At 53.0% G+C, this 22,350-nt stretch overlaps 2 protein-coding genes across 4 annotated transcripts in view; one reads left to right on the forward strand and one right to left on the reverse strand.

Moving 5' to 3' along the window:
- The window catches only part of GPN3 (GPN-loop GTPase 3), a 66,869-nt gene that overhangs the window by 15,169 nt on the left and 29,350 nt on the right, over window positions 1-22,350 (forward strand). The window lies entirely within an intron of this gene.
- HIP1R (huntingtin interacting protein 1 related) lies at window positions 3,809-22,052 on the reverse strand. 3 transcript variants are annotated; one of them, XR_011729787.1, is made up of 33 exons: window positions 21,854-22,048; window positions 16,669-16,732; window positions 15,995-16,137; window positions 15,615-15,671; window positions 15,287-15,367; window positions 15,085-15,161; window positions 14,772-14,833; window positions 13,571-13,711; window positions 13,078-13,135; window positions 12,892-12,967; window positions 12,604-12,741; window positions 12,215-12,273; window positions 12,073-12,145; window positions 11,576-11,759; window positions 11,024-11,112; window positions 10,617-10,733; window positions 10,298-10,399; window positions 9,860-10,054; window positions 9,457-9,604; window positions 9,060-9,146; window positions 8,637-8,744; window positions 8,217-8,353; window positions 7,845-7,955; window positions 7,669-7,727; window positions 7,457-7,487; window positions 7,275-7,337; window positions 6,923-7,023; window positions 6,241-6,346; window positions 5,332-5,455; window positions 5,142-5,203; window positions 4,813-5,001; window positions 4,606-4,719; window positions 3,809-4,225 (listed from the first exon to the last, which is right to left on the reverse strand). XR_011729787.1 is itself a non-coding variant. In XM_071763725.1 (32 exons), exons 1-32 carry the CDS (start codon window positions 21,944-21,946, stop codon window positions 4,672-4,674), a joined length of 3,183 nt encoding a protein of 1,060 aa, XP_071619826.1. In that variant the 5' UTR covers window positions 21,947-22,052; the 3' UTR covers window positions 3,809-4,671. The 3 variants fall into 3 exon arrangements, 2 of the variants coding, with proteins under 2 accessions (XP_071619826.1, XP_071619827.1); XM_071763725.1 differs by having other exon boundaries at window positions 3,809-4,719; window positions 21,854-22,052; XM_071763726.1 differs by having other exon boundaries at window positions 3,809-4,719; window positions 14,959-15,161; window positions 21,854-22,046.

The raw sequence follows: 22,350 nt of genomic DNA on the forward strand, positions 1-22,350 counted from the left end.
TAGGGAAGTTTTCCTGAGCCTGGTGCCTTCTCCCTGAAGCAGCCTGGCCCTGGGCAGACTGGGGGGCTCTTGGTCTCAGGTGAGGCCAAATCTTCATTTTATTTCCTACCTGCAGGACAAATCACAGATTGCTGAGGCTGGGAGACTCCTTAGCACACACATTAAACCCTGGCTCCTGCTGGAGGCTAAAGGCTATTTTCTGCTGCTCCTTATTACCTCCAACCTCTTCAAGGGTGCTTGTTCTGCACTCGTGTAGGTGAGGAGCAGGAATTCTTTTTTTTTTTCTTCAAAGCTAAAAACATTTCCTCTCACCACACCTTCCAAGGTGCCAGCAGAGTTGCACGTTGTCCTGTAACCCTTGCTCAGAATGGGGCTGATTTCTGAGAGCTCCATGAGGAGCTGCCTTGCATCCTGGGGAGGATGGGAGGTGGCAAAGTGGCTGCACTGAAGGAACAGCTGGTTGAGGAGAAAATGCTGAATTTGGGATGAATGTGGAAATGTAATAATATCCTTTGGGCTGGGGTGTGTGTTACTTGTCTCACACTACCAGCATGGGTAGATGGTTAGTAAGGGGGCTGCATAATACTCTGATTTTTTTCTGTTTTGGTTTAAACTGGCATCCTTAGGAAGCATTTAATTATTGTAATACTTTTGTATTTTCAAGTAATTTTCCTGATTGGGCTGTTCAGGAAGTATTTGAGAATAGAGGCAACTGGTGCCTTAGTCCCCACTTCTGGCAGGTTTGGCACAGAAGAGCAATAAAATAACTTGTAAATGGGTGGCTGCTGCTCATGGCTTTAATTCAGGGCTCTCAGAACCATACTTTTACAGCAGCTTTTTTTTTTTTTTTTTTTTAACCTGACTTCCTAGGGCATAGAACTGTTTTCTATTTGTGTGCTTGATTTCAGTGTTTGGGGTTGGTTTTTTTTTTTTTTTCACCCCCTGATCTGAGACACTTCTGTTTTGTAAACTCTGCTCTCTACAGGAATCCAGTTCCTGAACTTCAGCTGCTTTGTGTGTTTGTGTTCAAACTAATTTGTGGTTAGTGGAGATTTTGCTGCTGCTTGAACCAAAGGGTGGGGAAAGGAGGGCTTTGATAACAGCCTGTCTGAAAGCTGCTTCAGGAAAAAATAAATTGCACCATCCTAACTTTGGTGGAAGGGAGCAGAATGCCATATTTCACAAATTTTGCACGGTTATTTTCCAGAGCTTTGCTTAGAGGCACTGAGTAAAGTTTGTTCTCAGTTGCACATCAAGTTAAACATCTTCCTGTCACCAGGGATACAATAATGGTATTTAAAGCCATGAGCCAACTGGATCCTGTACAGCAGGATGTCTTGACAGAGCCTCATAATAAACCTTTGTCTACAGAGTTTGCAGTTGTGAGTTCTTTATTTTATTTTTCATCTTTCAAAGTGCTTTCCAACACGTACAGGAGTTAATAAAACCTTACCCAGGCAATAAGCTTCAGGTTGGTATAAAAAGTTACTTTAGCACAGAGCTTATACTTCAGGTGGCTTTTGGGGCTTGTTTTTATTTTTTGCTGCTATTCTTTGAGCCTTTGCTGGTCTGAGTTCTTGTATCTGCAGCCTCATTAAGAAACCCTCTCAGTAACTCATGGTGATCACTGAACAAGTGTCAGTTACCCACAGCATCCTTCTTAAAGCCACATTTTAATTTTTTAAAATTCTTTAAACTGTCACTAAAGCTGTGGCCAGATTTAGGGCAGTGAGCTCTGGGGCAATGAGTGTTTTTCCATTAGGAAATGTAATGGTGTGAGTGGGTAGGGTGATGTCAGGCTCCCATCCTTATCATGCTCTATAAATAAACTGTGAGCAAGTGCAGCAAGCACTTCCTTGAGCCAAAAGGCTTCTGAAAGACACAAAACTCAGAGGGCAGAGCTGCTGTGTCATGCCAGATATTGTCACTTGATGTGGCAGCAGCCACCTGAGGGACAGGGCTGGGTGAGCCTCTCCCAGCTCTCCCCTTCCTGCTGTGAATCAGAGCCTCTTGGAAGCTTCATGGAAAGGCAGAGCAGGATGGAAATCCTTGGGATGGAGAAGCTCTGGCTGTAACTTGCAGGATTAACCCAGCTGCTTGCCTTGCCCAGTAACACCAGTATTACCACCAAAGCCTTTTAGCGGGGCACGTGGCTGGCTGGGAAATGAGAACTGTGGCTTCTTGCTGTGCTGCCTGGAGTGGTTGCTCAGAAAACTGGAGAGGTTGTTCTGTGACGTGCAACTGCAGCAATCTTAAGCAGTCATGAGGCTGCTGCAGAGCTAAAATAAAAAATAAAATACCTTCTAAGTGTGTTTTCCTCAGCTACAGCAACTTGTAAATCTAGCAGCCTGCATGACAGCCAATTGTTAATCACTGACACTAAGAGTTGGGGGGTTTATTGTGGCTTGTATGAAATCGGTTTGTAATGGGTTCTGCGGGCTGGAGAGGGCAGAAGGAATTAGATGAAAATGTTAATTTTAGTCTTTTTTCAAAAGGACCCTCACAAATCTCCTCTTAAACACAAAGGCTCTGTCTTGACCCCTTTGGCCACGCTCCAAATCCTTCAGCTCAGTTTCATTGGTGCATCCAGGTTGCTCCAAGAGGTGTGGTGACCCTCAGCCCCCACAGGTCCTCCCAGTAATGACAGAATGAAAAAAAAAAACCAAACCCAAAAACCAAAAAACCACAAAAACAAACAAACAAACAACAAACCCCCAAAAAAAACCCCCACATTTCTTGCAGGTGTGTTCCCATGGGCCTGAGAAGCACAGGTAGCAGCTGCCCTGGCTGGAAGGCAGCACTGATCCTGCCCCCATGCTGCTGGGGCTGGATTGGTTTTTATTTATTTAAGCTCCTTACCTTGGGTAAAGCTGCTGCTCACCCTGGCTGCCCCTGAGAGCCATGGGGTGGTGATGGGCAACAGAAATTAATGTGCTGCCCTGCCTGGAAGGTGAAGGGAAACCTTGGTGACAGAGACAGCTGCACAAATACAGCTCTATCTGCAGACAAATATTAACAATATATGCTATCATATGTATGTGTGTGTGTGTATACAAATATCAATAAATTATATATGTATATATAAAAAAATATATAAATATATATAAATAGAGATAAAAAGAATATATTATATATAAAAAGAAAGAATATATTATAAAGGATATATTATAAAGGAGCACACACAGCACCATACACACACACATATATATGCTCTCCATAATATTTATAGAGATTTTTTTAGGCACAGATAGATAGGATGCTCTGTATCTATCTACAGAGAGAGCAGTATAGATGTGTCTATGCACATATTTACCACTGCAGCTACAGATATATAAGTATAGAGCTAGGAAGTGTGACTATACAACTATACATATATATGTACACAGAAAAAAACCCCAACATGATACATACATAGTTTGATAGTCATCAGTATCTATATACATAGGTAGCTATAGGGCAAGATATAGATTTGTGTGTAGATTATATACACAGAGGTATGTACATACAAATGTATCTATTCATACTTTCTCATACAGATATATATATATATATATATATATATATATATATATATATATATATTTGTGTGTGTATCACACATATATAACCCCACACAACCCCTCAGAGGGCACAGGGCCAAAACACATCTGTGTCCCTTACAAACCCCCCCAGCCCACTCCTGTGCTTTAACTAATTCCTTCAAAACACTTTCTGGCCATGTCACTGCCCCAAAATTCCAAAATTCAACAGGCTGACCCCTTGCATTGGTCCCCTCCCCACCACCAAGCTGACCAGACACCACACCGTGTATTTTAAATATTGCTTCTTTAATCATCTACATCATGGTAGCAGCTCCAAGGGAAGAAACAGCTGACAGGATTTTTTTTTTTTTTTTCCTTTCTTCTCCCCCCATGTCTTTCCACATCAGTAATTCCTTATTGCTGCAGAATTCCCTATGCCCCGGCTCCCCTAGGCCACGGTTAGATTTAATTCTGCTAATCATCTTAAATATAAAACAGAATGCAACGGATCCCTTGGCATTGCTGTAGTAATAAAAAATAGAAAAGGAAAAATCAAAAAACGAACAAACAAAAAAACCCAAAACAAACCCAGCTGTTTGTATCCTTATTGCCAGTGTGTGCTGGTAACTGCTTTTTCCCTTACAAAAGTTCTGCTCCTTGTGCTGGCTAAGGCTAACGTGTCCCTTGCTGCTGAGGGCTTGTCCCTTGTTGGAAAAAAAAAAAAATCAAATTATTCCTCAGGCTGAAAAAGGGGAATTTAAAAAACGGTTGCAAGGAAAGCCCAACGTTTTCCTACTTTAAAAAAATGCTTCACAGTTCTTCGAAAGGGTCTGAGCAGTACAGTAGAGAGCTACATTTACTGGAAACTTCTAGTGCTGATAAAGTTGAATTAAAAAAAAAAAAAAAAAATTAACCCAAATGAACCCCTCAAATTAAATTAAACCGGGGAGAGGTGGCTGGCAGGGCAGGAGGAGGAGGGGAGCCAGCAGGAGCCCCCCCAGCCCTGTGGATAGGAATCAAGTGAAGAAAAAAAAAAAAAAAAAAAAAAGGAAAAAAAAAAGTATATTAAAAACCCACAACAAACGTCCAGTTTTTGCAGTGAGGAGACCCCTGTGCGGGAAGGCACGGCAGCGCAAAGGCAACGCCACCTCTACAAGATGGCCCCAGGAGGCAGGTGTGGGCCGGTGCCTCGATCAAGCTGAAAAAAAAAAAAAAAGAGGAGAAATCAACCCAAATATCAGTCACCCGTGCAGTGAACGCACCCCCCAAGTACCCCTCTTGGGGACCCTACCTCCCCTTGGCCGGGCTTCTGGGCCAGGGGGGGCTTCTTGAGGATGCTTCTCCTGGGGGCCGCCGCCGGCTTGGCCTCCCCGTCCTCCGCCATGTCGCAGGCCCCGGCCAGGCCGTAGTGCTGCTTCCTCAGCTCCCCCAGACGCACCCGCTCGCCCTCCAGACGCTTCTCCAGCTCCAGCACCTTCACCTGCACCCAAAAAAAAAAAAAAAAAATCTCGGTCTACGTGCAGCGCCAGCGTGCAATCTGTCCCCCACCACCCCCCTTTTGTCATCACCAAGGGCACCCTCCTGAGGAAGGTCTGGCTGAACCCCCCCTGATGGCCGCACCTGTGTTTCCATCTCCTCTTTCTTCAGCTTGATGAGGGACATGCCCGAAAAGTCCATGGTGTCTGTGGGGAAAAGCAGAGGGTCCTCCCTGAGCCTTGCAGGGGACCCTCATGAGCCAAAAGGAGAGCCCAGGGCAGAAAGGGATTTGGGGAGAGGGATTTTCTCCTCTTTCCTTGCCCAAAACCCTCACCTTTCTCCTCAATCTGCTCTTGCCCAGACTTGGTGGAAGCCACCACGTTGGCTGCCATCTCGTTGACATTCCGTGAGCACTCCTGGAGCCGGCTCAGGTTCCTGCTGCTCTTCTCAGCTTTCACCTGCAAAAAGCAGAGGGAAGGCTGAGGGTCTCCACCATGGCACCTCCACACCCCCTCCAGGGAGCCCCCAGGCAGCCATCTTCTGGGTTGGAGTGAAGAAAATCACCACACCGTGTCAGAACAGCCCTCGGGTGTGAAAAATCAAGGATGAGAAGGAGATATGGACAGAAGGACACTTGCTCATCCCTGATATTCCATCAGGAATTATTTCTGATGCTTATTCCCTCACAGATATTCAAGGTGATGCCTGAAGGGCCTTTTCAGCCCCAGGACACCAAACCACCTGTGAGCCAAGCACACAAGGGTAAGCAACATGAGTGAAGACAGAGCTATTTTTTTCTTCAACCACGCTCTTCGATTTAAAGCCATCTGCTGTAAAAAAAAGCAGTTTGGATCCTCCTACCCCCAACCTGCATCCCTGTTTGTGCATCCTTTTTGCCCACACCAACAGGAAAGGTGGCAAGGACAGATAGTCCATCAGACTCAATGCTGCCTCCTGCAGTTGCCTGCTCTGGGTTTCTCATTAAGTATCAACATTTTCTTTACATAATCAGCTTGGCAGGAGGAAGAAGGGATGTTTTACACATCTATATTTCTAAGGCAAGCAGGAGCTTTAATCACAGACTGATTTGGAAATAGTTAAGAGCTTCCCTTCCTCCCTGCTCTGGGAAGATGCTGCAGGAGAGCTGGACAGAACAGCCAGAGGCCACTGCCCCAAAACATCTGTGGGACAACACCAGGAATAAAATTACTTCAACACTGATGACCCATACTGGGACACTCACCTTGGAGGCAGCCACCAGCTGGGCTGTGCTGGCAGCAATTTCATGGGAGCAGACAATCAGTTCCTCATATTTGCCCATGTGCAGGACAACTCTGTCTGCTGACTCCCTGCATTATGGATCAGAAGGGAGATGATATTAGAGAGAGTCCCTGGGCACAAGTGCAGGTTATTTACCTCCTGCCATACCCACAGAAATCAGCATCAAACTCTGAACCAGCAGCTTTGCCTGTTAATTATTTAAAGCTCATTTACAAAGCAAGTACTCAGAGCCCAGATCCAAAAGTTTTGGAGGGGTATAAAATACCCAAGCAGTTGGGACTGTGTTTCCCTCATGAAGTGGATGAGATTTTTTTAAAGCTTTGCCTCCACAGGTCCTGCTCTGGCATGGGGAAAACCTGCCCCGATCCCCACCATGACCAGCTGGGCAGGAACAAAGACCTGGAGTATTTGTGGCAACTTTCACACTTTCCCAACAGGGAGGACCTGCCAGTCCCTATTTTGGTGACAGTGTGCTCTTCCCCAGGCTGCAATAAGAAATTAGCACTAAAGCTCCATGCAGGGGGACAGTTTGGGTTATTGAGTGTTGGAGAAGCATGGGCCAAATCCAGATACAGAACATGGAGCTTTGCCCAGAGAGAAAAGCCACACAAAGGTGCCATGGGAGAGGTTTTGGGGGTACCTACACCAGCTGCGTGGCTCCCCAGCCCACGGCCTTGGAGGCAGAGATCAGCCCTTCAGTCCAGCGTGAGTTCTTGGCATAAAACTCCTGAGTTGTTGCTGCCCCCTGTTGTTATGAGAACATTATAGCCTGTGTTAAGTTGTGTCTTAATATACAATATATAAATCCATATAAAACACTCATATAAAATATAACTATACACAAGTTTATATATAAAGTCAAACATGAAGAGCTTGGCAGGACTGCCCAAGCGCCACTAATACAAGAAAGTGTGAAATTCAGCATGTTTCTGCAAAAAAAAAAAAAGGAAATTCTCCCATATTTTGTGCCAGAGACAAGTGTAGGGAAGGACTTACCCGGCCACTTTCTACTATCTCCTTCTGTAGGTTTGTAGATGTTGTTACAAGAAGTCTAATAGCCTGGAATGAATTAAAACAAGTTTGGGTGTTGGGGATTTTATAGAGCAGGCCTGACACTGCTGATAGTGGGAAGTTATTACAGAGTTCTGACCCCCCAGCTTGGTTTCTGCAGGACTGACCTTCATTAGATCCGTGCAGGAGTTCAGAATCCTACAGGGAAACAAGAAAAAAGTGATCAGCACCCTCCAATGCCGTGTCCAGGGAAAGAGCTTTGGTCTCAGTTAGAAAATGGGTCTTTTCTGGAGACCAAGCAGCCTGCAGGCTACTTCTAAGCAGCTGCAAACAATTGTCTGAGACCACGTGCAGTCACTTGCCACCTCCCCAAACTCACCGCTCGTTAACTTCAAGCTTAACACCAGAGCTCTCACTCCTGGCCTGGCTCATCATCTCCTGTTGGGAAGCACAAAAGGAAGGGTTGGACACCATGCTGCTGTGGGAGTGAGCAGGAAGGAGGAGGAATGGAGATTTTGCTGCCCCAAAATGGCCCATCCTGCAGCTTGGTCTCACCTCTATCCTCCTGACAGCATCCTCAATTGCCTCGGAGGTGGAGGCCATCTCCTTCTCAACCATGTCCCCAAGCTCTTCCTGCTTGATATCGAGGCTTTTGGGCCTCAGTTCCTGCCAGAGGAGGCAGCAGCCACCAGAAGGTTTTAGGCAGAGGGAGAGAAGGGAATATTTGTGAGGAATAACACCAAACCAAGGTTATCTTACTCTCTTTTGTTCCACCAAAATACATAAAGCTGCAGGAGCTGTGTTCTGCAGATGACAAGGGCAGAACAATATGTGCTCCAAACACGGCACAGCAGGAAGAAATGCCCCAAATTAAGGTGGCAAAACTCGATCAAAGGGAACGTGGGTGTGCTGGGTGTCATCTCCTACCTGGGCCAGCTGCAGGACCCCCTGCAGTGCCCGCCTCACGTCCCCCAGCTCCGCGTGTCCCACGCTCTGCTTGTCCTTCAGCTTCCCCAGGTAGTCCAAGCTCTGCTGCCCACAGTCCCGGCACGTTTCCATCAGCCCTGAGGAGAGGATGGGTCACTGAGCAAGAGTCCCTCCATCCCAGCCCTGCCACCCTCCTCTTTGGCCACAGAGATGATGATGAGCATTGGTGGCATCCTGCAAATTTCTTTCAAAAGAGCCAAAATTGGCTTCCAGGAGCAAAGGGACATTTCCATACCAAGAAGAGACATTAAAGGGGAGGGAATGTTGGGAACTGGAGCACAGAGACCTGGAGAAACCATGCTGGTGGCTTTGCATGACCACCCCCAAGCCCCACACGAGCAAACCATCCCCTGAACTCACGGTCAGCGGGGTCGGTGGGAGCCAGGTGGGACGTGGCGCCGCCGTTGAGGATGGTGTCAGCTGTCAGGTGTGAGAAGAGAGCCAGAGCCCCCACCAGCCCCGCAGCATCTGCCAGCAAGAGGAGGTGGTCAGGTCCTGCCAGCCCAGGCTACCACTTGCCACGTGCTGCAGGGTGTGAGCCACCCTCGAAGGCACCCAAGGAGCAGCACAAGAGCTCAGAGAGGTGGGTATTGACCCCTCCAGCTTGCTGACTGCTCCTTGAATGAGCACAAAGGAACCCCACCAACTCCCCATGCTGTGTCCCTCTGTCACCAGGACATTGCACACTTGATGATGGCCCCCAGCCAGCTGGATGCTGCTGGAGGATTAAAAGTAAAAGCAAGATGCAAGCAAGGCTGCTTGCTGGCCCCCAGCCCCAGGTACCTGCCATGGAGGCCACGTACTGCGCGTGCCCGTTCTCCAGGGTGTCCGTGGACTCCAGAGCTGCCTGAGCCCGGCTGAGCAGGTAATCTGCAATTAATTCATCCTCATTAGAGCAGCCAGGCTGCCAAGTGTTTGCCTGAGCATGAGTGCAGATTCCATGAGGAACCACTGAGCAGAGCCAAGCCAGCTCAGGTCCTCACAGCCCTGCCTGGGGAACAACACTAAAACTGGCACAGATCAGTGCTGAGATGAGAACTAAAAATTCCCTCCTGGGAAGGCTGACCCTGGCCTCCTTTGGTGTGATGTTTGGCAGGAAAAAAAAACACCTGGAGAAATCTGAGGTGCAACATTCTCCACCTTGGAGGGAGAAGAGGCTGTGGGGTGTAGCAGGGTGTACCTGGGGAGCTGGTGCAGCGGACGTGCAGTGGATCATCCAGCTTGGCCACAGCATCCCGGAGGATGTCCTCAGCTTCCCGCACTGCCTCCTGCAGGATGCTGAACTGCTCATCCAACAGCTTCTGCTGGAGGTTCTGCTCCTGGTTGCTCTGAAGTAAAGGAGAGACATTCAGATGGCACAGCCAGGGAACAGGACCCCTGTCACCATGGCCCTGTCACCAGCACATCCCTAGAGGAGCTCATGTACAGATTGCACCCAAGCATCCCGGTATTGCCAGTGCAGGTCACATCCCACCAGCTACATCAGCAATGGCTCTCCTGACCCCCTCAGGTACTCAATATCTTCAAAAAACACCTTGCCCCAGCGAGCAGAGGGGCACCAGGCTCTCCATGGAGCACCATACCTTCTCCAGGAGCCTGCCCTGCAGCTCCCGGATCTCCCTCATGGCTTTGTCAGCCTCCTGGCTCAGTTGCAGCTCCTTCTCCTCGACGAGGCCCCGGGCAGAGAGCAGCTCACACTCCTTCTCACTCACTGACCGCCTCAGCACCTCCTTCTCAGCGTGCAGGGCCTCCACCTGGGCACTGAGCTCCACACCTGCCTGTCACCAGGGCCAGGAGACCCTTGTTACTCACCCATCACCGTGACAGCCAGTGCTGTGAGCCCAGTGCTTATGCAGCAGGATGCTGAGGATGTGCCCAGCTCATTACACCCGTGAGGTAGCTTCACATTCAGCTCCCTGGGATGCTGCTCGCACTGCTGGCTTGGCAGCAATGGCAGGAGTGACAAGGACAGGGATTTGTGATGGGCATTTGGGCACAAATTTTGGGCACAAGCCTCCTACCTGCTTGGCGTGGCTGAGCGAGCGCTGCGCCTGGTCCAGCTCCTCCCGACGGGTGTCCAGCTCCTGCCTCATCTGCTCCAGCTGCACACTCTGGTCCTCCAGCTGCAATCACACCAGGGGCTCAGCCACACTCAGCACCAGTGCACGGCCAGGATGGCAGGAATGAGTCCAACCATGTTTTGCAAGAGGGGTTTTTCAGGGTCTTAGGAGGTGGAGGTCTAAAAGGGGTCCTTTCTCCAGGGCAGGAATTTTTTGGGTTCCAGAAAATGAAAGCACACCCAACGCCATCAATTGGAATTGTGGGATTGTGGAACCTCACCTTCATCTCAGCCTCCCGCTTGACCTGCTCCACCTGGAAGGCCAACTGCTCCTTGACTCGTGCCACCTCCTCCTGGCTCTGCTGTGTGACCGTCAGCTGCTTGGCAGTGTCAGCATTCTGCACGGAGACACAGAGCTCACCAAGTGTTAGGAGGAGGGACCCTGGCCACCACCACGCTCATTCTGCCCAAATTCCATCTTGGGGGGTAGCTCAGAGATGCCTTCTTTCCCAGCCTCCCAAACACTGACCATCCTTGGGTGAGAATTCAAGGGCTGCCCCCCACCCACTGCTCAGAGATTCACAGGTCAAGGCTGTCAGGATCAATACGAGGTGACATTGGGCACAGGGTGGTGACAGAGGGACAATGGCAGCAGCTGCCCCCTGCCTGGCACAGGCAGCAGTGTTACCTTCCTCAGGAGCTCAGCGTGTGTGTTGATCAGCTCACTGTGCTTCTCCTTCAGCTTCGTGTAGCGGATCTCGGTGGCGTTGGCTTTCTCTGGACAGGGTAAGAAACCATCAGCAGGTGTCCCCCAGACCACAGAATCAGCCAGGTTGGAAAGGACCTCTGAGATCATCCAATCCAACCCTTGATCCACTCCCCCCATGGTTCCCAGCCCATGGCACAGAGTGCCACATCCAGTCTCTTCTTAAAAACCTCCAGGGATGGAGAATCCACCCCCTCCCTGGGCAGCCCATTCCAATGCCTGATCACCCTCTCTGTAAAGAATTTATTCTTAATATCCAACCTAAACCTCCCCTGGCAGAGCTTAAGCCCATGGCCTCTTTCTTACTTGGGAGAAGAGCCCAACCGCCCCCTGGCTCCTCCTTTCAGGGAGTTGTAGAGAGTGATGAGGTCTCCCCTGAGCCTCCTCTTCTCCAGCCTCAACACCCCCAGCTCCCTCAGCCTCTCCTCATAGGAAGATGAAGGATGGAGATGACAGGCCCTGTGGGGCACCTACTTTCTGCTTCAGCACAGAGCCTCTGGGACCTGTCACTGTCCTGCTTCACCCTCTGCAGCCTCTCCAGCTCATCTCGTAGCTGCTCGTTGTCCACCAGTGCCTTCTGCTTCTGCTTCCTCTGCTCCTCCACTTCCCCCTCCAGGCTGTTCACCTGTGCCTTCAGCTGGGTGATGTAGCGCTGGGCCTGCAGGACATCATCAGGACCCACCCAGGCCCCAGCATCCCCACCCAGCTGGGATTTGGGCAAAGCAGGCAGGAGATGCCCAGGAAAGCTCTGCCCTCATCCCACAGGACATTCTGTCCCATCTGCTAACAGCTGGTTGGGACAGGTCTCATGTGCCTCTACCCCATCTCCATCAGGAGTCTTGTAATGGAGAGAGGTCCCAAAATACTGAGTTGGGTGTCAGAACCCCTCTTCTGCTGCATCCCATGGAGGTTTCCACGCCACACCACTAAAAACCACCCCGCTCTCCCACACCAGCTGCTCCCCAGTTTACCTCCAGTTTGATCTTCTCCATCTCTGCCCGGAGTATGTCCACCTCCCTCTTCAGGCTCTCGATCTGTGCATCCCTGCAAACCCAAAGGTTGGACACAGACAGCAGCAGTTTCCCTCCCTCTGCCACCACAGACCCTCCCTACCTGTCATCCCGAATGCCATTGGGTGGCCCAAAGGTTTGGTCAAATATATCCGAGGTGATCTGGGGAAGATGGAGGGTGCTGAGCTGAGCCAGGCTGCAGGTGCCTGTCCCTTTCCCACCAAGGTTCCCATCCCTGTGCCTGTCCCCTTCCCACCAAGATTCCCATCCCTGTGCCTGTCCCCTTCCCACCAAGGTTTCCATCCCTGTGCCTGTCCCCTTCCCACCACGGTTCCCATCCCTGTGCCTGTCCCCTTCCCACCAAGATTCCCATCCCTGTGCCTGTCCCTTTCCCACCAAGATTCCAATCCCTGTGCCTGTCCCCTTCCCACCAAGGTTCCCATCCCTGTGCCTGTCCCTTTCCCACCAAGGTTCCCATCCCTGTGTCCTCACCTGTGGCTCCATGGTGGAAGCTGTGCTGATCTCAATGAGGTTCTCTGGCTCCTCATCCTCAGGGGCTTCCTCAGGGATGACCACCACAGGCTTCACGTGCTCGGCCAGCGCAGACGCCCGCAAGAAATTCGGGGGGCTCTAAAAGGGAAAAAGAAATCGGTGGTGGCACTGCCTGGTGTTTCAGAGACTGCCACAGGCAGCCACCCCCATGCTGCTGAGATGGACCAGAGGGTCCCTCTGCAGTGTCCCTAAATTGTGATCCCACACAGGACTGAAATCCCACCCTACCTCTGGCAGCCGGGGGATCTGGATGAGCCGCTTGAAATACAGCATGTCAGATGCTTTTTTAAAGAAGTTTTTGAGGCTGGAGAGGAAAGTAAAGAAAAAAACATTCACAAGGGAGGTGGGGGGAGGACCTGGCAGGTCCCTGCTGGCCCACCTTACCTGGGTGGACTTCCACAAGCCCTGGGTTACCTGCGGAACTGCTCGTGGAAACGGTCTCGGTGTCCCTGCAGCGTGTCAGCTGGCAGACCTGTGGCAATGGGGGGAATGGCTCTGACTGATCCAGAGCTGGAAATTTATCCACATCTGCCCACATCCCTCTGGTGGCAAAAGCCAGAGGGTAAAGACCCTCAGGTGGTAGTGGGATATGAGCAGTCAGGATGGGAGTAGGGTGTCCCTATCCCTGGCATAGGGATTAGGGACACAGCACAGGGAGAGGTGGATGTGGAAACCCCAAAATATCCCCACAAGGCCCCCAGGGTGATGCTGCCCAGCAATCCCACACTGCTGTGCCAAAGCACATTGGTTTGAATTCCTCATGGACAAATCCTTTATCTGGGATGTCCACGTGGGACAGAGAGCATCCTTAGGGACACAGGGACGTGGTGACAGATGCCTCCCTCCACACAACCCCGATCCCTAAATCCAGACAGAAGCCTGAGCTGGGAAAAGCCCAGGGACTCACAGGAGTGGAGCTTGAACATCAACTTGACAGAGTAGTGGTAGAGGTGGCTGCAGTCCTGGATGACCTGGATGAGGGGGGCCAGGCGGCACTGCACGGCCGACATCTGCGAGACGGCCATGGAGGTGTTGAGCTGCCTGAAAACTGCGGGGTTGGGCACGGTGAGGCGCCAGAGCTGTGTTTACAGACCCACCCTGCTCCGGGCCACTCGGTTTGATCATTAACCACCGGGAATGGGACTTTGCCAGGACACGGGACGGCGATTGCTGCCCGCCCCGTCCCGCCGAGCTGGGAACAACCCCGCTCCGTGCTAGGAAAAAACACCCAAAGGGAGCGCGGAGGCAGAAGGAAGGGGTGTTCGGCTCTGCCCCTGCTATCCTGGCCCCAAAAAGGAGGGATTTAACCCCAAGATGATGCAAAAGCAGTAGGGTTGCCCTCCGGAGCCGCTCCTGCGGGATGAAGCTGGGGAGGGTGAGGTTCTGCTCTGGTTCATAATGGACACAGCTGGGAGAGGATCCCAGGGCAGGGGAGGGACCCGCCAGCACCACAACCTCGTCTGCCCCGGCTGGGAAACGGATCCCTTCCCTTGGCAGCCAGCCAGCCAGCGTTTCCACTCTGGCTTCTTCCCCAGCTCAGCTTTTAAGTATTTATGAATATAAATTCTCTGTATAACTGGGTCAGGAGGAGAAGTGGGGAGGCTGACGGGAGCTTGGTCTCTCCTGCTGTGCCCTCTTTTCCAGGGCAGCCCTGACTGGCCACATTTTTAAGCCACCTAAAAATTCCTGGAGAAGAAGGTGAGAAAACCAAACAGGACAGGGGTCTCCAGCCCTCCCTGGAGGTATTTGGAAAGAGGTACAGCCCCATCCTCTGCTTCAGGGAGTCAGGAAGGATTTGGGTAACACATATGATTAACAGGGATCTATCAAAAAGAAATAAAACCATTTTTCTGAGCAGCACTGCTCTGAAAACACCACCCAGCATTGCTCAAGCAGCCACGAGCCTTAAATATTTTCCTACAACAGCTTCCACAGAGCATCAGCAGGAGAATCCAACTGAGAAACAACCTCAGAAACCTCATCACAGGACGATGAGGACCTGAGCCTCCGACCTCAGCCTCCCCAGCTGCAACTCCATTCCTGACCAAAGAGTGAAACTATTGCTCAAGAGCCCCGGGGCGAGTGGGAGGGACCTGCTGCCTCCTCACCTGACTCTGACAGCTTCAGCTCGCAGTCCAGGTAGTCAAACAGCTCAACCGTCAGCTGGAAGCTGCCAAAAAAAACCAAAAACCCCATCACCCGGTGGCAGATACACCCTGGCTCCTCCCGTTGGCTGCAGGTGCTCAGACTGACAAGAATTTGGTGGGTTTGCTCCCTGCATTTTACACTCCTCACCACTCTGTGGGTGCTGGAGGGATCAGGCACCATCCGACCAATTTCTAAGCCCCCGGTGGCTGCCCTGAGCAGGAATTGTTTCATTTCACAGGGAGCTGGGTGCTTGGCTCCTGCCAGGCCACTCACATGTTGTTCACATCTGTCCCTGCTGTCTTTTCCAGCACCTCATCCGACACCTCAAGGCCCGCGGGGAACTCAGGATGCTGGGTAAAAGGAAAAAAAAAATAAATCCCAAACTAAACCAAGCAGTTGCTGCTGATAGGACACAAGCCCTGGTGAAGCCCTGTCCCCCAGCACGGTGAGGTGTGAAGGTGGCAGAGTCTCTCACCTTGATGTGGAAGGAGATCTTGGTGAGGAGGAGCCGTGTGTAGATGTTCACCAGCTGCCCATACCTGTCATGCAAATGGCCCTGCCAGAGACACGAGGGAAATCATGGAATATCTGGAGCAATCCAGACCCAGCAGAGCCCACGTGTGTCACTGAACTTCCACCAGCCCTGTGGCTCTTGACTTTCTTCACCATCACCCAGAGCAATGGGTTGTTTCAGGTGGGGCTTTGCCCTCCCTGTGCCCATGCTGCTTTTCACCACCCACCCCAAAACCCCCAGGAAGGCAAATCACCCAGGAAGGTGAAAACCTCCACTTCTCCCCACTCACCCACAGGTCCCCCATCTCTCGGATGTTGCTGCGGTACCTCTGGCAGTCCTGGAGGACCTGGAGATGTAAAATGGGAGGGATGTGGCATGGTGGGGCTGGGAGAGAGCTGGGTGAGCTCCCCCACCTGCCCAGCCTGAAGCTGGAAAGGGAACAGATCCAGACCCTGATGTTGCTCCAATTTTTGGAGAAGTCGTTCAATGGCACCCAGAGGTTGGGGCTTTGCATGAGGAGGTTTCACAGATATAAGGTAACAGAGAGCTTCACAGCCCCCCAGCCTGAGAAAGGTGGCCAGGGCGAGGAAGGAAACCCACCCTCCACACAGAGGGACATCAGCAAGAGCCACAAATTTCACAAAGGGACATTTTGGAGGGGACACTCACGTTGGGGTGGCCATCACGTAGGACCTTGTGCAGGACATGGCAGAACTTCCAGCTGAGGATTGCACTGCTGGGCAGGGGCAACCCGATGGCATAGGACCAGAAGGTGAAGGCTCCTTTCTCGTGGTGAGTCCCCAGGATGATCCCTTCCCTGCAGTCAAGGCCAACCAGACACAGAGGGGAGCAGGGGACAGGTGGGGCTGGGGTCTGTTTCTGTTCAACTTTCATTAAAAAGTGGACACAGGGTGAGTGTTCCACAGACACAGAGATCACTGGTGCAATGCTGCACCCACAGATAGAGCATAAAGATTTATACAGATAAATCATAGATATTTATACTGATAAATCATAGGTATTTATATAGATAAATCATATTTATATAGATAAATCATAGATATTTATCCAGCTAAATCATAGCTAAATCATTAAACCCCTATTTATTTTTTCCTGCTGCAGGGCACAATGGGGCCCTTTGCATTTTATTGCCAAAGCAACACAGTTTCCCTGCACTGCTCATTTGCATTTTCACTGCTGGACAAACCTCCATCCCCCAACCAAGCTCTGGGTGGGTTTCCCACCTCCCAAACCTCCCATGGCCCCAACCCCATGGGGTGCAGCCCCTGCTGCCTCAGCACTGGGTGTGCCTCCTGGGCCAGGCCAGTGGAGGGAAAGGATACGACGGGCATGTTTCTCCTTCACTGGAGCTTCTTGGGTATTTATGGCTTTGCTGATGCTGATGGCCTGCAAGTGGGGGAGAGAGTGGCTGTCAGACACAGAGCTGGGGTGGCCACCACGGAGGATCTTGTGCAGGACATGGCAGAACTTCCAGCTGAGGATCGTGCTGCTGGACACGTGCTGTGTCCCTTCTGAAGCAAAACACTGGCACTTTGGGGAATGCCCTGAATTTTATAACACATTTGTCACCTCAAAGATATTTGTGACACATCAGAATAGTTGTGGGTTGGTTTTTTTTCCCCACAAGCAAAGCATCCTGTTAAAAACCCCATCCCCAGGTCACTACTGACCGCACTGTGGATGTTCCCCACCTGCTCTCCCCATCCCAGGAAACAAATTTTTGCATTTTTGCAGCCTGAACTCAGCAATGCTGTGCCCAGGCAGTGTTACAGCACAACAGGGAGATGCCAGATTCCAAGGTTGTTTGTCTAATCACAAGGAGCCTTTGAACCAGGGGGTGGTGGGGTTTGTTTGGATTTTTTTTGGCAATGCTGCTGCACACAAACAGCCCGTGGGGAAAAGGCAGCCCCCAAGCAAGGAGGGAGCAGCAGCCACAATGCCCATTACAGAGAAGCAAAAATCCAGAGCAATGTGATTACCAGAGGAGGTTTATCTTTGTTCTAATATGTTTTATCCCAGCATGCTTTAAGTTACAATTTTATTCCAAAAGACAACCCCAGACAGGGGGTGGTTGCGTGTCCCAAGTGATGACAGGCTGTAAAACCAAGTTGCTGTGATGGATGAGGATCTTTCTCCTCCACCTCAGCTCCCTGTAGACTCAAATGTGCTGCTTCACCCTCTCACAAGCACTGGGGCTGTGCCTGTGTCCTCAAACCCTCAGTCAGTGGTGGAGGAAGAAGGTCCCAGCTGGGAAGGCAGGAAGCAGCCCCGCCGCTCCTGCCGGAAAAGAAACCCGGTCCCTCCCTGCAGCTCAACCCCTAAAACCTTACAAAAATCTTATTTCCCTTTCTGGGGAAAGCACCTGCTTCACCACAGCTGCTGGGCCAGGGGATGCCTCAGAATCGAGGTGCTTTCTTGCAAGAGGAGGAACCTGATACTGGGTTATTGAGTGCTCCTGACTTATACAGGAGGAACCTGATGCCCGGCCAAAGGGGTGATGTCAAAGGTGTTGATGCACCAAATCCACCCTGACTGAGCCCAAAACAGCTGCACCCATGAGCTGGAGACAACAGCAAGAAAAACACTTTGAGTGCATCCCAGTAAATGAGGCAGCCCCAAAATGCTGAGCCCAGCTGATGGGACAGGGGGCTGTTTTTGCCTCTCCTGGGGAAGCCCCGGTGTTACCTCACCATGTGGGGCCGTAGAGCAGCAGCAGAGCTAAGCCACTGACTTTCTGTAATCCTCTTATCCCCGAAGGTTAACGAGCCTGGAGTGCCAGGAACAGGCACCCAAAGCCCAGCTGCCTCTCCCAAAGCATTCAGCACCTCAGCAGACACCCAAAAACTTGGACCTGGTGCAGAAGCTGCACCCTCAACCACAGCCCAGCTGGTGAGGAATGTGCCACAGCTCCTCAGGGCTGCTGGCACCTCCTGGCCCAACACCAAAGCTCTGATTTCCTGACAGAAAGCACAGTGAAGCACAGGATGGAGAGCACCAAAGTGGTGGTTTCACAAGGCAGGGCTTGGAAATGCATCTTTGCAGAGAAGAGCTGATACAGGGGTTATGGCACCTCACTGAGGTGCTGTGCATGGGGAAGAACCTGGACTTTTGTCACCAACCACATGTTTGGTGCAGCAGGACGTGCTCATCCCAACCCCCATGCTGGTCCTGGCAGGGCTGGGAGGTGGTGAACCTTGTGTGAGACAAGGACAGACCCCTGGGAGAGGAAGTGTTGTCCCACATACCTGGGGACAGGAGCTTGGCCACCCAGCATTGCCTGGCAGGATGGGGATCGGGCTGGGACCCAGCTGGCCCATCCCAAAACCAGCCTGTAATTCCCATTGGTGCTGGTGGTATTATTGCCCATAACCTCATTTCCAGCCCAACCAGCCAAAACTCAGCCCGGGAGCTGCTGGGGAGGATGGTTTCACCCTTGGTGATTCAGCAGAGAGGTTTCACATCACCCATTTCACATCCAGCACAGCAGAGCAGACCCGTGAAGGGGCAGTCCCCAGCCCCCCACAGCACCACTGGGACTGAGCCCCTGCATCCAGCATGGCCAAATAAACCACGGGGGCACAGAACCAACACCAATCCCTCAGGGCTGGTGGCCCTGGGGTGTTTTCATTGGGTCCAAACCCCAGACTGGCCAGAAGGTCTCCAAAAGGGGTTGGTGGGACCAGAGATGAGCAGGGGGTGAGATGTGTTGGCCAGGGTGGCCCTGCTGCTGAAGGACAGGAGATTCACCCTTGAGCAAACCTCTTGGGACATCTTGGGCACATCTGGAGATGGGCAGGTCCTTGTAATCACTGTTTTCAACCTGGCTGAAACCTTCACACCACCTGTGAAGGGTTCCCCAGAGGTGCCAGGAGCAGTGCAGCCCCAGCCCTGCTGGCAGGGTGGTCTGAACCCCAAAACCTGCCTGGCTGCGGGCTGTGGGCTGTGGGAGACCACAGGGGCACAGCCTGAACGCCTTACTCACAGCCCTCACGTACCAAGCTGGTGACTAAAGCTGGGATCAAAGCACCCAAATGAAGGAGCAGGGTTTACATCCACCCTTTCTTTCCAGGCTGCTTTTAATGATGGGGTGATCCTCCCCCACACCCACAGCTCCCCAGCATCCTGTGGGGCCACAATCCCCACCTGGCAGGTGGATGCTGGGAGGGGGGGGGGGGGGGCAGGATTTTTGGGGATTTTTTGGCAGCAGGATGTCAAGATGAAAACCTCCCTGGCTGAGTGGCATGAGGGCTGCTGGATCAGCTGAACTGGAAACAGCTGCTCCAGAGTTCCCTTCCTAACGCTTCTCCTTCCCAAAGTACACCCAAAAAGCACCACTTGGCACTCACATCTCCTGTACTCCTGGTGGCTCCAGAGCTCGTTTGATTTTTAAACTTCTTGTTTAAGAAAAGTGCAGAAAACAGGCACGTTTTGCTCCTGCCAAGCTGCAGAGTGAGTGCTCACTGTGGGACAGCAGCTTCCCACCTCCCATGCTCAGACATTCCAAGGGGGACATCAGCATCACCCCAACACGAGACCTCAAAAAACGTTGTCAGGTAGAGCAGGAGACCTTCATGTCACCCAGGAGCACCCAGGATCACAGCAGGGCCAGCACCCACAGGTCTGCACCCACAGGCATCACCCCGGCCTTCTCGGGAGGTTTGGGCAGCATCGTGCTCTGGGGTGGTGTAAAACCCTGGGGTAGTGAAGACACGTGGAGGAGATGTGCCACCAACCCATCTCTTCCTGGTGAGATGATGGTGACTGGTGGCCATCTCTCCAGCTGCTATAATTAGCTGTAAAAGGCAGATCAATACCCACACACTGACACTGGAACTGTTCTGTTCTCACCCGAAGCACTGCTACAGGAAACCACACTCGGATAAAGCTTCTTTAGGACAGTTTATCAGCAGTTGCTGGAAAAAAAGGTCAGTTCTGGGTGGTGAAAATCAGGGTGAGCCCAGGGCTTAGCTCTAACAGAGAGTGACCACCCCGCTCAGCTCTGACCAAGGCACCTCCATGGCTGTGAGCAAAGTCACACCCGTGCAGGGCACGAATCCCACAGAAAAGCACAAAAAATACAGCAGGGCAGGAGGGACACGCTCCTGCCTGGTACAGGCTGCCCGCTGGCACACAGGGCAGTGCTCCCACCACGATTATTTATCCGTGGTGCCCGGTGGGATAACTGAAGGAGACAGGTCCAGAAGGAACCGGAATTGCAGGTTTTCTCGTGTTGCTCCCCAAACCCAACAACCTCAGTTTCCTACTCGGCACCATGACCCCGCGAGGCCCGAAATCACCACCTGCCTTTGCTGACACACTCTGGGGCCAAACCAGCCCGGGAGCCAGGGAAGGGCTGACAAAGCAAAGGAGCAACCAGGAAAAACAGAGCCACGGAATGGTTTGAGTTGGAAAGGACCATAAAGACCATCCAGTCCCAAGCCCCCAGGTTGCCACCTCCCACCAGCCCAGGTTGCTCCAAGCCCCATCCAACCTGGGCTGAGACACTGCCAGGGATGGGACAGCCAAAGCTTCTCTGGGAAACCTGGGTCAGGGTCTCACCACCCTCACAGTCATGAAAATCTCCCCTCTCTGAGTATCTGATGAATTTGCAGTCTGAGAAGTCAGAGGGGTCACAATTATTTTTCCTGGGTCAAACAGTGAGCCCGTCCCCCCCCAGCCCTGCCCATGCTGGGGGTATCATGACTTTCACACCTGAGCACTGCCCACCCCGGGGGTCCACAGGACGGGCTACAGACTCCCCCATCCAAGCTGGACACTGCGGGGCACAAACACCTTTGGGCTTTCTGTTCCCTGTGACACCTTGGGGCACCCTGACCCCCGCGAGGGGACCCCTCGTGTGACCCAGAGCTGTGGGGGGGACCCAATCCTGGCTTCAAACCAGCCCCTGGTTTCGTGCAGCCGGGGGGCGAGGGCAGGGATGCAGAGAAGTGACTTCCCGGGGCGGGGGGCACCGGAGGGCAGCCCCGGGCTCCTGCCAGCGGCCACCCCGGGGCTCGGCTGCTCCCGCCGGCACGGCCGGGGCCATCAAACTTTCCCTGTTTGCTCCCGGCCGTGTTTACCTGCCCGATAAGGCCCGGGGGGTGCGGGGACGGGAGCGGACACGCACACACACACCGCACACTTCGCCTGCCCGGGGTTCCGCTGCCCCCCGGGCGCACGGCGGGGACCCGGCCCCGGTGCGGGCCGGCGGGACGGGGCCGGTGCCCACACGGGACGGTCCCGGGGCGGTGGAGGGAGGAAGCGGTGAGGCGGGCGGGGAGCCTGCGCCTCGCCGGCAGCGGGGACAGACGGACGACGAAGGGGCGGGCGGGCGGACAGACGGACGGACCCACCGGAGGATCCCCGGAGCCCCCTACCTCCCCTGGGAAACCCCCGCGTTCAGCGCGCCCCGAGGATCGGAGCGGGCCGGTCCCGCAGCACCTCCGACCCCGAGCCGAGACCGCAGCCGGTACCGGAGCGCCGCCTCCCCCCTTCCGCCGCCCTTGCCTGGTTCTTGTCGAACTGCTCCCGCTCCGCCTCCAGGCTGTGCCCGCCGCGGCGGTTCAGCACCCGCGCCGGGACGCTCTTGATGCTGTTCATGGCGGGCCGCGCACCGGGATCCGCGCACCGCGCACCGGGAACCGCGCACCGCGCACCGGGCAGGCAGCGCCCGGCGCCGCCGCCGCCCCGCCCGCGCACTGCGCCGGGACCGAGGGCGCCCCTGGCGGCACCTGGAGCGGCGGGACCGGCAGGTCGGGGGAGGGGATTGTCCCCTCTGCTCTGCTCCCCTGAGACCCCCCCTGCGGTGCTGGGGTCCCCGGTACCGAAAGGGCACGGAACTGCTGGAGCGAGTCCAGAGGAAGTGACCCGAGGGGCTGGAGCAGCTCGGCTGTGGAGCCAGGCGGAGAGTTGGGGTTCTTCAGCCTGGAGAAGGCGCCAAGGAGACCTTAGAGCACCTTCCAGTGACCTGAAGGGGCTACAGGAAGGGCGGGGAGAGACTTTGG

The sequence above is a fragment of the Heliangelus exortis genome, chromosome 19 (genome assembly GCF_036169615.1).
Source record: "Heliangelus exortis chromosome 19, bHelExo1.hap1, whole genome shotgun sequence".
Classification (NCBI taxonomy): Eukaryota; Metazoa; Chordata; class Aves; order Apodiformes; family Trochilidae; genus Heliangelus; species Heliangelus exortis.

Excerpts from the sequence above, each read along its gene's own strand:
- HIP1R (XM_071763725.1), bottom strand. The coding sequence starts at position 21,946 with ATGAACAGCATCAAGAGCGTCCCGGCGCGGGTGCTGAACCGCCGCGGC. Across the intron at positions 10,400-10,616 it reads AGCGGGAGGCTGAGATGAAG|CTGGAGGACCAGAGTGTGCA; the intron begins GTGAGGTTCCAC and ends GTGTGATTGCAG. Across the intron at positions 5,204-5,331 it reads AGAGCAGATTGAGGAGAAAG|ACACCATGGACTTTTCGGGC; the intron begins GTGAGGGTTTTG and ends TTTTCCCCACAG.